The 17,801-nt window shown below is 39.3% G+C and overlaps 1 protein-coding gene across 2 annotated transcripts in view; it reads right to left on the bottom strand.

Annotated features, from left to right (window-relative positions):
* PPP1R21 (protein phosphatase 1 regulatory subunit 21) overlaps positions 1–17,801 on the bottom strand; it is a 79,875-nt gene that overhangs the window by 20,755 nt on the left and 41,319 nt on the right. For both annotated transcript variants that reach the window (XM_030921490.1, XM_030921491.1), the window contains exons 12-15: positions 17,029–17,165; positions 11,801–11,893; positions 5,194–5,321; positions 682–834 (exon numbers count right to left, since the gene is read on the bottom strand). In XM_030921490.1, the coding sequence (XP_030777350.1) occupies positions 682–834; positions 5,194–5,321; positions 11,801–11,893; positions 17,029–17,165 (511 nt within the window). The remainder of the gene's footprint in view (positions 1–681; positions 835–5,193; positions 5,322–11,800; positions 11,894–17,028; positions 17,166–17,801) is intronic.

Raw genomic sequence — 17,801 nt, forward strand, 5'->3', positions numbered from 1 at the left:
TCTTTCATTCTTTTTTAATGATGTCCCTTGAGTCATGTATTTTATAGATACAATGTTTGAGATATATATAAATATATCCTCAATGCATTAAGAGAAAAAAAATTCTAAAACAGTCCATGCACCGAAATACATTCTGCTTTTTATAGTATGTGTGTGCACATGCACTCACAACATATACTAACATTTTTTGGACATAAATATATTGTTTTCTAACAAAGTCAAGTGTAGCTACAGTTGGGTGGCAGGATTACAGGTGACCACAATTTTCTTCTTAATGTACTGTAGTATCTTCTTTTTTTTTTTTTTTTTTTGCAACAACTACATATTCTTATTCAGAAAAAAAGTCACACACCTATTTCTCTTTTTTCTGTTTCCACAAGTTTAAGAGTTTCTGAAGTTCAATATTTACTGTTTGCCTGGCTACCTCACTCCAGGCACTCTATCAGGCACTTGGGACATGAGTCCAACATGGCCTATGAATATAGGCAATGCTGCTTATCAGGTAAAGTCTGGGTCCTGTCACCTCCTCTTCCCCACAGTCCTCCCCCAACACCCACCAACAACCTGCACCCCAATATCATATAAAATGTCAGCAATATAAACTGCAGAAAACCTCTTGCCATTCTATAGAATGATTCCTGATGTTTCCTGTGATTTAAACATTAACAGCAGCTAACAAACCTTTCTCAAAGACTTCATATAGGCAGCAGCTTTTTTCTTATACTGGAGCATGCATTCAGCTGAAAGAGGACTAATGAATCCACTTGCTGCCTTAGGTCCATAGCTCAGTGAAGCAATGAAGTAGTCCAAATTGTTGCTGAAGAAGGATGCAATCTAAACATAGTGTGACAAGAAAATAGATTTTGTTTTCCAACAATATATCTAAAATATATATCTAATACTTTTTGCAGCAAAGTTTAAAGATGTTGAGAACGGAAATGGAAATGAAATTCCAACACCTGCCCCAAAGCCCACACTTATTTATTTGAGAATACCTAGGCAATGGATTATAATAAAAAGAGGACACCAGTATAAATAGAACAAATTTCTGACATGTCCTTTTCTAACAATTTCTATTCTTCCTGAAAACCAAGACTGATACTCATTTATTCTGTAGGTGACTTTCATGAGCTCTTTACCTCATTGATTTCTGCCGCTGTTCTTAAAATATCCATGTTTGGATTTCTAGATTCCATTTGTATTTTAACTTCGAATGTTTCATATTCTAACAGAAGATATAGCATAGTATCTTGAATATGTAACCTCCATTTAAATTCTATAAATCTCAATTTATAAATTACAAATACAGAAAAGAAAGACTGAAAATTCAGTAGACTGTCATTTACAGATTTAACATTTGTTAACTCTATGTAAGCAGCCACAAAGATCTATTGCTATAACTTTCTGAGCCATGATTTTGAATCTCTAGTGTTTGGTAATACTTGTGATAATACTACTTCTGTGGTTTTGTATCTTAACAAGTACTTTAAAGCGACTTCAACATGTGTCTTTCCATTGAACCTTTAATAGTAGATCATGATCATCTGGATCATTAAATACTTAATTTTCACTACAAACTGACCAAAGTGTGGTTTCCTTTTTTTTTTTCTTTTTCTTTTTTTAAGTCGGCATCTCGCTCTGTTGCCCAGGCTGGAGTGCAGTGGCATGATCTCGGCTCACTGCCACCTCCGTCTCCTGGGTTTGTTTGACTGATTCTCCCGCCTCAGCCACCTGAGTAGCTGGGATTACAGATGCCTGCCACCAGACCCAGGTATTTTTGTATTTTTGTCTGTTTGTTTGAGACAGAGTCTTGCTCTGTCATCCAGGCTGGAGGGCGGTGGCATAATCTATGCTCACTGCAACCTCCACCTCCTGGGTTCAAGCCATTCTCCTGGCTCAGCTGCCCCAGTAGCTGGGATTACAGGCATGTACCACCACACCCAGTTAATTTTTGTATTTGTAGTAGAGACAGGTTTTCACCATGTTGGTCAGGCTGGTCTCGAACTCCTGACCTCATGATCTGCCCGCCTCGGGCTCCCAAAGTGCTAGGGTTACAGGTGTGAGCCACTGCACCTGGTCTAATTTTGTGTGTTTAGTAGAGACGGGGTTTCACCATGTTGGCCAGGCTGGTCTCAAACTCCAGACCTCAGGTGAGCCACCATGCCCAGCCCAAAGTGCAGTTTCTTTCTTTCTTTTTTTTTTTTTTTTTTTTGAGATGGAGTCTCAACTGTCGCCCCAGGCTGGAGTACAGTGGCGCGATCTCGGCTCACTGCAAGCTCCACCTCCTGGGTTCACACCATTCTCTGGCCTCAGCCTCCCGAGTAGCTGGGACTACAGGTGCCTGCCACCGCATCCGGCTAATTTTTTTTGTATTTTTAGTAGAGATGGGGTTTCACCGTGGTCTCGATCTCCTGACCTCGTGATCCACCCACCTCGGCCTCCCAAAGTGCTGGGGTTAGAGGCGTGAGCCACTGCGCCCAGCCCAAAGTGCAGTTTCTTTAAGAATCCTTTGATAAACCAGGTGCAGTGGCTCACACCTGTAATCCCAACACTTTGAGGCTGAGGTGGGGGTATTGTTTGAGCCCAGAGTTCAAGACCAGCCTAGGCAATATGGCAAGACCTCAACTCTTCAAAATTGAAAAATTAGCCAGGCATGGCGGTGTGCGTCTGTGGTCCCAGCTACTTGGGAGACTGAGGCAGGAGGCCTCACTGCAGCCTCAACCTCCTGGACTTAAGTAATCCTCTTGCCTGAGCCTCCCATTCTGGCTAAATGCTTTAGCCAGAAAAGTTACAGTCTTGTATAAATTAAAGAATACTGTAGTTTGGTAAATTTTAAAAAGTAATTTGTAAAACAGAGTATTCTACTTTGGCAAAAATTGGTCAAAAATTAATTACTAATGGTCTGAAAGGTTATATTTTTCACTGATATTTTACTATATCAAATGAAATTCTATGTTAGGTAGTATTCAATAAAGTAAGGATTCCAAAAACCTTGAGCTATATAGTCCTTGTGAATGACATGGATTCACACAGTGTTTGCATTTGGATCGTGGTAGTATATTGTGAGGTTTATTTTCTTTTTTCTAATATTTCTACATTTTCCAGACTTTCTTTAATATGAATATACTACACTCTTCTACTGGGCTCTTAAAGAAATTACGAACTGTAAAATTAGGTTAATCAAATCATATCAGCTAAGTATTTAGTATTAAGCTGACACCAACTAACATTAGTTCAAACATTTTAGTTGAAAACCATTTATTAAAATTCCAGAGTAAAGATCAGATACCTTTCCTTGAGATGACATTTTATGGTTTCAGGCAAAGTAACGCTAAAATAAACTATGAAATATACAAGTATTTAATTATTTCAGAGTTCTCAGGAGATCGAGACCATCCTGGCTAACACAGTGAAACCCCGCCTCTACTAAAAATACAAAAACAAAATTAGCCGGGCGCGGTGGTGGGAGCCTTTAGTCCCAGCTACTCGGAAGGCTGAGGCGTGAGAATGGTGTGAACCCTGGAGGTGGAGCTTGCAGTGAGCTGAGATGGCGCCACTGCACTCCAGCCTGGGCAACAGAGAGAGACTCCGTCTCAAAAAAAAAAAAAAAACAGTTGGCAAATACAAAGATTCATAAAATACCAACATTCTCTCTTTGTAGAATTTTTCTCAACTGAATCAAAGTTAGGATTATCCTCCGAAAGCATCTGGCATGCCGTGGATGAAGGAGGTGAAAAAGAAGGCCATGGGGATGTTCCTCTGGCTCAGGAATCCTGTCCACATAGATCTGTAAGCTGACAGAATCTAAAGATAACACGTTTTAATCACGACCCCACACTATAGCAAGTGGTCACAAGACCAGTTCAACTTTGAAAAAGATGACACTGGAATGTCTAACATGATTTATGATCATTTCTGACTTGTAAATCACTTGAAGAATATTTGTTCCTATTATGGTCAACCTGTCAGAAGCAGAATAGTATATAAAGACAGACACAGAGATAAGCATTTCCTTTGGAAATCACGCTCAGTCTGCTGAAATAAATGGGCTAAGATAGTTCTGAACACAGTCCTTTTGATTTTATACATGTAGGACATTCTCAGAGAAATCTTAATCATTAAAGTTGTTGATGACAGCCACATGAACGCACACTCTGAGAATATAACTTCTGCTGAAACAGGAATATCCATGACCAAAACATTCTCTTTTTTTGGAGATAGGGTCTTGCTCTGTCACCTAGGCTAGACTGTGGTGGCTCAAACACGACTCACTGCAGCCTCAACCTCCTGGGTCAATCAAGTAGCGGGGACCACAGACGCACATCACCATGCTTGGCTAATTTTTTAATTTTGTAGGGATGAGGTCTTGACATGTTGCCCAGGCTGGTCTTGAACTCCTGGGCTCAAGCAATACTCCCGCCTCAGATTCTCAAAGTGCTGGAATTATAGGTGTTAGCCACTGCACCTGGCTTATCAAAGGATTCTTAAAGAAACTGCACTTTAGTCAGTTTACAGTGAAAATTAAGTATTTAATGATCCAGACGATCATGACCTACTACTAAAGGTTCAACGAAAAGACACACGTTGAAGTCACTTTAAAGTACTTGTTAAGATACAAAACCACAGAGGTAGTATTATCACAAGTGTTACCAAAAAAAAAAAAATACAAAAACACTAGGAGGAAAAAAACAAAATATTAATGGAACGTATATTGTGGTGGGTTTGTTTTCTTTTTTTGTATGTTCCCGGTGTTGTATATGGCAGACCCTTCATATGTACAAGGATCTATATTGAGACTACCTAGAATCTTCTAATCATCCAATACTGCATTAAAACATAAACAGGGAGTGATCTATACACTCAAGACAAATGCTCAACAGTCATTGTCATATTGCTTTAAACATTAGGTAGGGAAGCAGCATGCAGTGCATGTGCCTATAGTCCCCGCCACCCAGGAGACTCCCCTGAGTCCAGCAGTTTGAGTCAAGCCTGGCAACATAGCGAGAGATCCCTTTCTTAAAATAATATGTCAGAGTGAATACTGGGTAGGAAGCAGAGGAAAGGGAGACAGCTTTATTTTACCTTAAACCCTTATATTCCAAAATCCTTTTACAGATCCATTTTCCTATGTCATTCAGGAAAAAAGCACATATTTAAGAGTTTTAACATCAATATAAGCCAGAAAAGAATTACCTTTCCTGCTCCATTTGTTAACGCCACTACTGATGACAGGATACAGTCATTAGTTGTTATCAGCTTCTGTGTTGCTGTTGGAAGTTCATGCTCTATTGTAGCTTTTTGACTATAATGTTTGGAAATATCTATAAAACCAATTAAATGAAAATTCATTATTGTCTATATGTAAGTCACATACAGATAACCACCCCATTCATTTCTCACATCTATTCTTCTAAATTTATAAAGTAAATTTGACAAAGAATGGTCTCAAGTGTCAGGAATGCACTGAATATCAATTAGGTCACAAATCTACATGGAAAGAACAGAGAGAAGTAAGGATCTCTGAACACCACCTTGGTTGTCTTTACTACAGCTACCAAGATTTCCTCATCGGAGTATTAATTCTAACATTGGGTAAATGATCCTGACCAGTATTTACCAGTTAAAAACCAGTTTTAATAGTATAACAGGCATCAAGGAGAAAAGATCTTGTACTTATATAAACAACCCAAGAGGCTGGAAAGGAATAACCAACACAACCACAATGTCTCACAATCCTTACTGGACCGTAGCTAGTTTTCTAGTGCACACCCTAACTAGCAATGAGAAATATCTGCACAGCCAAATACGGATTGGATACTCCAGTGCCTGGCTTCCTGTGCAACCATCTCCAGTCCAAGGATATTACAATAAAGGCCTGTAGTTAGGAAAGCATAGAAGAGGCATACATATATACACATATATATTAATTATATATAATTGCATATATGAGTTAATAATATATTAATTGTATATACAATTGTATATATTAGCTAATATATACAATTATATATATTTATATACGTAAATCACAAAACATGAAAATTTTTATAGCCATTTTGTACACAGAGAATATCATTCATTCAGAATCAAGAAATTTAGTTGATTTTAGACTATAGATAATTAATGGAGGAAATAAGACTATTTGCAAAGAAATAGTATTTGAGATTTAACCTGAAATGATCATGATATTTTAACTCAAGATTACTATGGTCCATGAATGAGATTATTTTCACTAACGTTTTAAAACTAGGGAATTTAAAAATAATTAATATATTCCTATATTTATATACACTTGTATAAATACGCCTTTGACTTAGGATAGTTTTAGAGTTTCATTACACCTGTTAGCCAGTTTTTCCTATTGTTAACATATTATATTACTATGGTACAGCTGTCACAGAAAAGGAACCAACCAATTGGCACATTACTATTACATTCAATATATTTTTGAAAAGAAATTATCCTCAATATAGTCATAAGATGTCCAAGTATATAAAAATTCAATTAGGATGCTGAATATTTTTTGTTATGTTTTCTATATTTTATTTTAGAGGCAGGGAGTATATGTGCAGGTTTGTTATGCGGGCATATTGTGTAATACTGGGGTTTGGACTTCTATTGAGCCCATCAGCCAAATGGTGAACATAATAGTGGGATTGTTAATACCCAGTAGTGGGATTGCTGGGTCGAATGGTAATTCTATTTTTAGAACTCTAAAAATGAGAGAAATCTCCATACTGCTTTCCATAGGGGTTGAACTAATTGACATCCCACCAACAGTCTATAAGTACTGAATGCTTTTTGCATACAGAACTTGCTCATCCCTAACAAACATTTCTTTCTACACATCAGTTTTACTCAATATTTTACTGGAAGTATACAATGTTATAATAATACAGTTTGGCTGGTAAGCAATCTTGGTTGATGGTAATTGAGGTACTCACGAAAAAAGGACAATACTAAGAATAATGCTATTGTAGTTTGATTATAGTCATTCTCGCAATCAAAAGGTTTACTCTTGGCAGGATGCAGTGGCTCACGCCTGTAATCCAGCACTTTGGGAGACCGAGGTGGGCAGATCACTGGAGGTCAGGAGTTCAAGACCAGCCTGGCCAACATGGCAAAACCCCATCTCTACTAAAAATGCAAAAATTGCTGGGTGTAGTGGCATGTGCCTATAATCCCAGCTACTCGGGTGCCAGAGGCACAAAAATTGCTTGAACCCAGGAGTAGGAGGTTGCAGTGAGCCAAGATCATGCCACTATAGTCCAGCCTAGGCAACAGAGCAAGACTCTGTCTTAAAAAAAAAAAAAAAAAAAAAAGTTTATTTTTAATTATTTAGCGTGTTTCTTGACATTAAATTTTAACTCCAAAATGTACAAAAGAATCATGTGGCTTAGACCATAGATTTATTTTTCCTTTTATGTTTCCCATGAGTCTACCAACTTTAGACCTCTGAGACTAAAGATCAAACAATTATCACTTAGAATATGTTCCTTGAAAGGGCTGTATTTGCAGCACAACCCCCAAATGCTGAAGGAGCCGAGAAATCAAAGAAGGAGGCAGGCAAATCCAGTTTATTGGTATAGGAAGATTTACTAGGAGGAACTTACAGACAGAAGCATGGTCTTTGGTGGTTGCAAAACAGATCGCTGCATGGCAAACCCCCAAATGCAGGGCTTATATCTTGGGGAAAAAGTATGCGTGTTCTGGAAGGAATGTGTGGGTGGCTACAGGAATCACAGCCTATGATTTGTAATAGCATCAAAGTTTGTGTTGAAGGAATCTTACAGTGAATAGGTATTCCTATATAAAGAGTAATATATTAGGCTGGGCACAGTAGTTCATGCCTGTAATCCCAGCACTTTGGGAGACTGAAGCAGAAGGATCACTTGAGTCCAGGAGTTTGAGACCAGCCTGGAAAACACAGAAGGACCCCACCTCTATAAAAAAAAAAAAAAGAAATTTTAAAAATAAAAAATAAGAAAGAGTAATATATTAAATTGACATTTTGGAGGCATTCCCAGACTCAGGGTTAGTCAGAAGTTACATGGTTGATTAGCATTTAAAATAAAGACACTCTTGGCCAGTGCGGTACCTCACGCCCATAATCCCAGCACTTTGGGTTGGAACAATGTGTACTCTGTTCTGTTTCTCATTGTACATTACAAGAAAGAGGGTAGAGAAGGATAAAATACTACGTGCACTACTTTGCTAAATGACTTTATAAAGCAGTACAAGTCAGTTAATGTGATGCCTGCAGCTTTATCGTTTGAGCTGTTTGCTTTGGCTATTCAGGCCCCTTTTATGGTTTCCTGTGAATTTTCGGATTTTGACATTGGGCCAGGTACAGTGGCTCACGCCTATAATCCCAAAACTTTGAGAGACCGAGGCAGACGGATCACTTGAGGTCAGGAGTTTGAAACCAGCCTGGCCAACATGGCGAAATCCTGTCTCTATTAAAAATACAAAAAAATGAGTCGGCATGGTGACGCACACCCGTAGTCCCAGCTACTCAGGAGGCTGAGGCAGGAGAATCGCTTGAACCTAGCAGGCAAAGATTGCAGTGAGCCAAGATCACAGCACTGCACTCCAGCCTGGGTGACAGAGCAAGACCCATCTCAAAAAAAAAGTATCTTTATTTTATAGCAAATGTAATACATATACACCACGGAATACTATGCAGCCATAAAAAGAAATGAGATTATGTCCTTTGCAGGTACACGGATGGAGCTAGAGGCCATTATCCTCAGCAAACTAATGCAGAAACAGAAAATCAAATACTGCATGTTCTCACTTGTCAAAGGAAGCCGAATGATGAGAAGACATGGACACATGCCAGGGAACAAGACAGATAGGAGCCTGATGGAGGGTGGGGGATGGGAGGAGGGAGAGCATCAGGAAGAATGACAAATGGATGTTGGGCTTACTGTCTAGGGGGTAGGATGATCTGTGCAGCTAATCACTATGGCACACATTTAACTATGTAACAAACCTGCACATCCTGCACATTTACCCCTGAACTTAAGACAAAAGTTAGGGGAAAAAAAAAGTCATCTGATGATGTGTATATATACTAAACTTTGGGAAACATTGGTCTATATATTTTCATAACTACAACTACAGACTATACTATAGTCACTTTAGAATAAAGTCGAAATCATAAAAAACAAAACAAAACAAAAAAAAAACTGTCTTTCTTTTAAATGCTAATCTGCTATATAACTTCTGGCTAACCCCGAGTCTGGGAATACCTCCAAAATGTCTAGTTGATATATTACTCTTTATATAAAAACATGTATTCACTATAAGTTTCCTCCAAAACAACCCTTGATACTGTTACAAAAAATCATAGGCTGTGATGCTATACCCACTTACACATTCCTTCCAGAGCACATGTACTTTTCCCTCAAGATATAAGCCCTGTGCCTGGGAGGTTGCAGTACAAAGACCTTCCTGTCTTATGACTGCCCCAACACCATTCTTCTGTCTATAAACTACCCCAATAAATCACCCTATACCAACAAAGTGGATTTGTCTGCCTCATTCTTTGGTTTCTCAGCTCCTTCAACATTTGGAAGTGACTACATATACTCCTCTTTTACAAAACAAAATGCCACTTGTTAAATAATTAAGTCACTTCTGTTTTAATTCCATGTCGGATACATATTTTTATAAATCCCTCTGTTTACACTGAGACCAAGCTATCATCCAATAAATTAAGAATCCCTTATCCAAAAAGCTTAGGACCAGCAGTGTTTTGGACTTCAGATTTCTTCAGATTTTGGAATATTTGCGTATACATAAGAAGGTATCTTGGGGATGGGATCCAAGTTTAAATAAGAAATTCATTTATGTTTCATATATACCTTATACATATAGCCTGAAGGTAATTTTGTACGATATTTTTAATAATTTTGTGCATGAAACTAAGTTTTGACTACAACTTTATCATGTCATATGAGGGCAAGTGTGGAATTTTCCACTTGTGGTGTCATGATGGCACTTGAAAAGTTTCAGATTTTGAGGCATTTTGGATTTCAGATTATCATATTAAGAATGTTCAACCTGTATTAGCATAGGAAAATTTATTTTTTTTTTCACTTTATTGTTTCATTTTGTAGAGACAGGGTCTCCCTATGTTGCCCAGGCTAGTCTCAAATTCTTGGGCTCAAGCAATCTTCCCACTCGGCCTCCCAAAATGCTGGGATTATAAGCATCAGCTATTGCACTCAGCCAGCAGAGGAAACATTTTAAAACAAAACTAAAAAACTTGTAGCTACAGAGGTACTTGAGGTTTCAATGGCCTGGTTCTAGGCTAAGTAAAATTCTGGAAGAGAGGACTACAACTGAGTCTTAGCTCCTCAAACCAAAAGCCGCACAGGAAAAAAGCAACATCTCTTGGATTTTTCTATAGACCAAACTAAATTCTGTAGGACTGGAGTTGAATATCATTAACTACCACCCATATTGCCTATCCAACTTGTGATTTCTGAAACCAAGGCTAATTCTGTAAGTATAGTGACATTCAAAGTTCCTTATAATTGGGGTCAGGCACAGTGGCTCACGCCTGTAGCCCCAGCACTTTGGGAGGCCAAGGCAGGTGGGTCACCTGAGGTCAAGAGTTCAAGACCAGCCAGGCCCATCTCTACCAAAAATACAAAACTTAGCCGGGCATGGTGGTGTGCATCCATAATCTCAGCTACGCAGGAGGCTGAGGCAGAAGAATCACTTGAACCCAGGAGGCAAAGGCTGCAGTGAACGGAGATCACACCACTGCACTCCAGCCTGGGCAATAAAGTGAAACTCAATCTCAAAAAAATTATAAAATTCCTTATAATTGAATACAAGCCATAGAAAGGCCCATACTCGAGTGTGAATGGTAAACTGGTGCTTGGTAATACTGCTGAGACTAAGAATGAATCCCAGTGCCATAGATCAGGTCCCCCAATATATCCCTCTTTTCCATGTTATGAAACACAGCTTTAGGTTTTTAAAAATAACTTTTAAATTCTGTGCAATTAGTAATTGGTCACTAATTGTTAACTAAACACAATGAATCATCTAGGCATCTGGACTATTTCCAATAGTCCTTAATGATTGCTTCTGTCCCTCTTCTCCTTCCCCTGCTTTCCCTACCCCAACAGTCTCTAAAAGGAAAAGAACGGGAAAAAAACCTACAAGCAATTGCAAAGTTGTAGATTAGTCAGGACTCAGAATCACACACTAAGAAGCACATGAAATGCTTTAAAAGGTTCCCCTCGGCCTTTCAGCAGACTACATTTTTAGGAGCACAGAAGCAATTGAAAACTGACCAAAATGTAAAACCAGACTTTCATTTCTTATGGCTATGCCCCATAAGACAGGACTTTAAAAGGCACTTAAAACATTAAAATGCACAAGATGGTGGAAAGTTAGTGTATTCCTTCTGGGGACTTGAAGCCTTGGTTTCCTCAATTCCTTTGTGCTTGGGCTCTAAGAAGTGCAATGTATTTTGCAAAAGGCCTCTGAATAGCATGTCTGGTTTCGTACAATTCACACACCTGCCTAAAGTCAGTGTAATGTATTTCTGGCTAAAGTACTGTACACAAGGATTTCTCTTCAGCACTTCGTTTACCTCCAGAAATAAAGCAGAAGGGAAAAGCAGAAGGCAGTGAGCTGTGCACTCAACATAAGCCAAATGCTACTAAGCCTTTATCTGGGGTCTATTACCCCTGGCAGTGTTTGTTTAAATCTTATTCAGGCAGATCGAAGGAAGTTGGGCAAAGGTTTTAAGCTTACGTTCTTTTTCAAAGCCTACCTTTCATAATGTCATGAAATCCATGCAGAGCAGCACCAACATTTGTTAACACAGAACTGTAGTTTGTCCGAAGGAGTCCATCTGGCTCTGTACCTAGGAAATCAAAATCACAAATCTAAGCATTTTCCTGAAAAATGGACTGCCCACTGTACCCCTCTACTTTTAAGACAGAGAATGAAGACTGCTTGTAATATGCTAGAAATAATGGCTCTTAAAATCTTGGCAGATACATTCAGACATAATGGTGATACACATAAACACATCTAAATGATTTGCATCTCCTACGTCCACAAATATTTAATGGTTGAGAAACAAAATTCAGTTGTTAGGCAGGATTAAGTCTGTCATGATTCTTTGTAAAACGAAAGTCTTTATGAATTTTTACCTTGTTATTACATAAGACATTTTTCATTCCCTACACATTATTTGTTGAACATCGCTGAAACACTCTTACCCAAATATCACAGAGTTCTGCTTCTGCCATGTCAGCATAAGGAGCTCTGTGGACCTGCTTGCCCTCTGCAAAACTGGTAAAATTTGCAAAAAGGACAATCAAAGTCTCTAGAAACGGTTCTAAGGGCAACACAGCACATGATTTACTCAAGAAAATCTGTAACAACTCAGTAATAACAGTGAGAGTCTATGGTATTTAAACCAAGAATCACTACCTCCCTCCCACAGCTCAGGGAGAAAGAAACTCCATTCCCAATAGGTATAGCCAAGAATACAGGACTTCCTCTCTCCCAACTCCTAGAGAGGTCTAGATTTCTCCTCTTGCTCCCAGCTACCTGTTACTGAAGCTAAATTCTGAGCAAGTGTGGACAGAGGCGGGGAATGTTCCCCTTCTTTCACCCCGCCCCTACTCCTAGGATGGAGTCTCTACCTTGGGCATGGTGCTGACAAGAAAAGTGGGGCCCTGATCACCCTTGCCCCAGCTCATCAACAGGAGTTCCACCATGAAAGAGGCAGACCAAGGAGACCGGGGGCTGCTGCCTACCCCCTCCACTAAGTGCTCAGTTTCTAACAAGGGGGTGCCACTTAGAGAAAAGTATGACCACTGTCCCCAGCCCCCAGAGATTTAGCCCAGGAGATAAGCAAGCCTTAGAACAAGAGCTCTGAATCTCTTCTTAAGGAACTGACTTAATTTGTAATAGGGTGTGGAGAAGTTCAAGCCTAAGGGTGTACTCTAAAAAATTATAGCTGTTGTGAAAGCAATGAAGAAGAAATTGGTAGATTTATTAGAGATATAAGTTAAACTGTGGGCTGGCTGGTTTACCAGAGAGAACCAGAAACAGAAATAGCTAACAAGAGCCCTCCTGGGGTCAGAATGAAGCTCAAACACTGATCTCAAAAAACTATCCCTGCTAGGTGTACGCTAGGTCTATAAGTATACCTATAAAAGACCCCAAACTGAATTGATTCCCTGAATAGACAATTGATGCCCCACAGCATATTGAAAATGAGAGCAATCAATCAGCAATCAGCGGAGCTTAAACGTGGGTGTGATCAAGGAAGGAGACAGTGAAGGAGAGCCCTGCCACCATCGTCATCCCAGGGTGACTGTGTGCATGCCCAAGGCTGAATCCTCTGAGAAGCAACATCATGGCACAAAACTTATATGCTAAAAACTAGAAGATGTGTTTAAAGAAATTAAAGAGCTACATAAATGGGAAAACATACCATGTTCATGAATCAGATGACTAAGCTTAGATGACAATACTCCCTGTATTAATTTCCTAGGGCTGCTCTAATGAAGTACCACAAACAAGTTGGCTTAAAACAACAGAAATTTGTTCTCTCACAGTTCTAGAGGCCAGAAGTCCAAAATCAAGGTGTTGGCAAGGGTCACACTCTCCCCAAAGGCGCTAAGGGAGAATTCTTTCTTGCCTCTTCCAGCTTCTGTGGGCCCTCGGTGTTACTTGGCTGTGGTAGCATAATTCCAATCCCTGCATCTGTCTTCATATGGCCTTCCCCCTCGTGTCTCTGTCTCCAAATCCCAAATTCTTTGTGTCTCTGTCTCCAAATCTCTCTCTCCTTATAAGGATCCCATTCATTGGATTTAGGACTCTCTTTAATCCAGTATGACCTCATCTTAATTTGATGACATCTGCAGAGATCCTATTTCCACAGGAGATCACACATACGGGTACTGATAGTTAGAACTTCACATATTATTTTGGGGGACACAATTCAACTCACAACCCTCTCCAAAATGATCTACAAGTTCAATGCAAATCCCTATCAGAATCCCAACTGACTTCTTTGTAGAAATCGACACAAGCTGATTCTAAAATTCATACGGGATTGCAAGGGACCTCAAATAACCAAAACAATCTTGGAAAAAAAGAACAAAGTAGGAGGGCTCACACTTCCTGATCTCAAAATTTGGTATAAAGCAACAATAATCAAGATATTATGGTACTGGTGTAGGACAGATCAATGAAATAGACCTGAGAATCCAGAAATAAATCTATAGATCTACAGTCAACTGATTCTCCACAAGGGTACCCAGACCATTCAATAAGGAAAGAACAGGTTTTTCAACAAATGGTGCTGGGACAACTGCATAGCCACAGGCATCATATACAAAAATTAACTCAACATGAGGCTTGCTGTGGTGGCTCACGCCTGTAATCCCAGCACTTTGGGAGGCTGAGGCAGGCAGATCACCTGAGGCTAGGAGTTCGAGACCAGCCTGGCCAACATGGTGAGACCCCCATCTCTACTAAAAATGCAAAAATTAGCCAGGTGCAGTGGTGCGTACCCATAGTCCCAGCTACTCAGGAGGCTGAAGCAGGAGAACCGCTTGAATCTGGGAGGCGGAGTTTGCAGTGAGCTGAGAGTGTGTCACTGCACTCCAGCTTGGGTGACACAGTGAGACTCTGTCTAAAAATAAATAAACAAACAAATAAATAACTCAAAATTAATCATAAACTGAAGTGTAAGAGTTAAAACTATAAAACTCTTAGAAGAAAACGTAGGGTAAGTCTTCATAACCTCAGATTTGACAGTGGATTCTTAGATATGACATCAAAAGCATCAGCAACAACAACAACAACAAAAATGGAGAATTGGACTTCATCAAAATTGAACACTTTTGTTCCTCAAAGGACACTATCAAGAAAGTTAAAAGACAACCTATAAAATGGAAGAAAATATTGTAAATCAAATATCCAGTAAGGGACTTGTATGTATAATACATAAAGAACTCTTACAACTCAATAATAAACAGCCAACCTAACTGAAAAATGGAGAAAAGATCTCAATAAACATTTCTCCAAAGAAGATATACAAATGGCCAATAAGTACATTAAAACATAGTCAACATCACTCGCAATCAGGGAAATGCAAGTGAAAACCACAACGAGATACCAGTTAATACCCACCAGAATAGCTAAAATCAAAAAACCAAGTAATAGCAAGCACTGAAGAGGATGTGGAGAAATTAGAACCCTCAAACACTGCTGGTAGGAATGTAAAATGGTACAGTACTTTGGAAAACACTCCAGCAGCTCCTCAAACAGTTCAGCAGAGTTGTCACATGACCCAGGAATTCCATTCCTAGTTATACACCCCAAAGAAATGAAAAGAGATGTCCACAAAGAAACTTGTACATGAATGTCAATAGCATCATTATTTGTAATAGCCAAAAGGTAGAAACAACCCAAATGTCCACTACATGACAAATGGGTAAGTAAAATGTGATACATCCATAAAATGTAATATTATTCTGCAATAAAAAGGAATTGAGTACTGATACATGCTACAACTTCTATGAATCTTAAAAAGCATGATGCTAAGTGAAAGAAGTCAGAAAAGACTACATACTATATTATTCCATTTATATGAAATGGGTAGAATTTGCAAATATATAGACAGAATGTAAATTACTAGGGCTTTCGGGCTAGGGAGAGGTGGAACAGGGGAATAGGAGGGCGATAGCTAAAATACACAGCATTTCTTCTTTGGCTGATAAAAATGTTCCAAAATTTACTGTAGTGACAACGCACATTCCTGTGAATATACTAAAAACCACTGAATTGTAAACTTTAAATTAACACATTGTATGGTATGTAAATTACATCACAATAATGCTGTTAAACCAAAAATCATAGTACCAGAAAAATTATGGCATTCTTAAAAATGTCATTTAAACTGAGCTCCATTCAGTTACCTGAAAATACTTTTTTTTTTTTTTTTTTTTTTTGAGACGGAGTTTCGCTATTGCTGCCCAGGCTGGAGTGCAATGGCACAACCTCACCTCACTGCAACCTCTGCCTCCCGGGTTCAAGCGATTCTCCTGCCTCAGCCTCCCGAGTAGCTGGGATTATAGGCATGCACCACCACACCCGGCTAATTTTGTATTTTTAGTAGAGACAAGGTTTCTCCATGTTGGTCAGGCTGGTCTCGAACTTCTAACCTCAGGTGATCTGCCCACCTCAGCCTCCCAAAGTGCTGGGATTACAGGTGTGAGCCACCGCGACCAGCCCTGAAAATACTTTTTTTTCAAGTTAGGCCAAACGGGAACAAATGGCATTTTTACTACTAAAGCTCCCCTATGCTACTTGTTGGAAAGCTGCTAAAAATTCTTATCATTTTTTCCTTTCCACACAAAAAAGAGGAAGGAAGGGAAGGCAATTAATATTTAATGCATGTTCAATGTCTGACATTTTACACACTTTCTTTTTATTACTTATTTATTTCAGAAACAGTGTTACTTTGTTGCCCAGGCTGCAGTGCAGTGGTGTGATCATAGCTCACTGTAGCCTTGACCTCCTTAGCTCAAGTGATCCTCCCACCTCAGCCTCCAGAGTAGCTGGGACTACAGGGAAGTGCTACCACACCTCACCTGGATAATTTTTAAATTTTTTGTAGAGATGGGGGTCTCCCTGTGTTGCCCAGGCTGCTCTTGAACTCCTGACCTCAAGCAATCCTCCCACCTTAGCCTCCCAACGTGTTGGGATAACAGGTGTGAGTCACCTGGCCCCGCCGTACATTCTTAATTTAACTCAATAATCACAACATTTAACTCCATCATATAAATGGAAAACCAGAAGTCCAGAGAGCTCAAGAGTTTTGCCTAAGGTCATAAAATGTATTTGAATTCAAGTTTTCCTGACACCAGATCCTATGCTCCTCTCACTCTACTTAGCTAAACCATCTCCCTTTTCCAGCTTCTTGTACTCTTAAGTCCTTGAAGTTGACCCCTAAGCAACAAACATACTTACTTGGCAAGGCAAGAAGAGCTATGTAAGTCTGCAGCTTCTCAAACACAGCTGTCATTTTTTTCATGTCCTGGGACAGCTCTAGATTCCTGGCTCTTAACGCAGATGTGCAAAGAGAGGATTCACATTCTTCTTCTAAACTAGGAATAGGCAGATTTTCAAGAAGTGAGCATCCCAAACAATTTTCAATTAGCTATTAGCAGCCAACTAAATTCTCAAATAACTATATCTAAAGAGAGAAACTGCAGAAAAAGGAATTTGATCTCATTTGTATGGCTCCATTTTTTTACATCATGATACATACACTGTTTGCTGCAAATACCAATGGAATAAGAGAGAATTAAATGGAGTAACAGATAAAAAGGCACATGTCCATTATCTTTCCATCCTGAGAGCAGCACAAAACATTAGAATATTTTTAATTTTCTTTTTCTTTTTTTTTTTTTTTGAGACGGAGTCTCGCTCTGTTGCCAGGCTGGAGTACAGGGGCACAATCTCGGTTCACTGTAACCTCCGCCTCCCAGGTTCAAGCCATTCTCATGCCTCAGCCTCCTGAGCTGCTGGGATTACAGGAGCCCACCACCATGTCTGGCTAATTTTTGTACTTTCAGTTAAGATGGGGTTTCACTGTGTTGGCCAGGTTGGTCTCGAACTCCTGACCTCGGATGATCCGCCCGCCTCAGCTTCCCAAAGTGCTGGGATTACAGGTGTGAATCACCGTGCCCGTCCACATTTTTAAATATTCTAAATGTTAAAAATCATTAAAATATTTACAG

The sequence above is a fragment of the Rhinopithecus roxellana genome, chromosome 17 (genome assembly GCF_007565055.1).
Source record: "Rhinopithecus roxellana isolate Shanxi Qingling chromosome 17, ASM756505v1, whole genome shotgun sequence".
NCBI lineage: Eukaryota > Metazoa > Chordata > Mammalia > Primates > Cercopithecidae > Rhinopithecus > Rhinopithecus roxellana.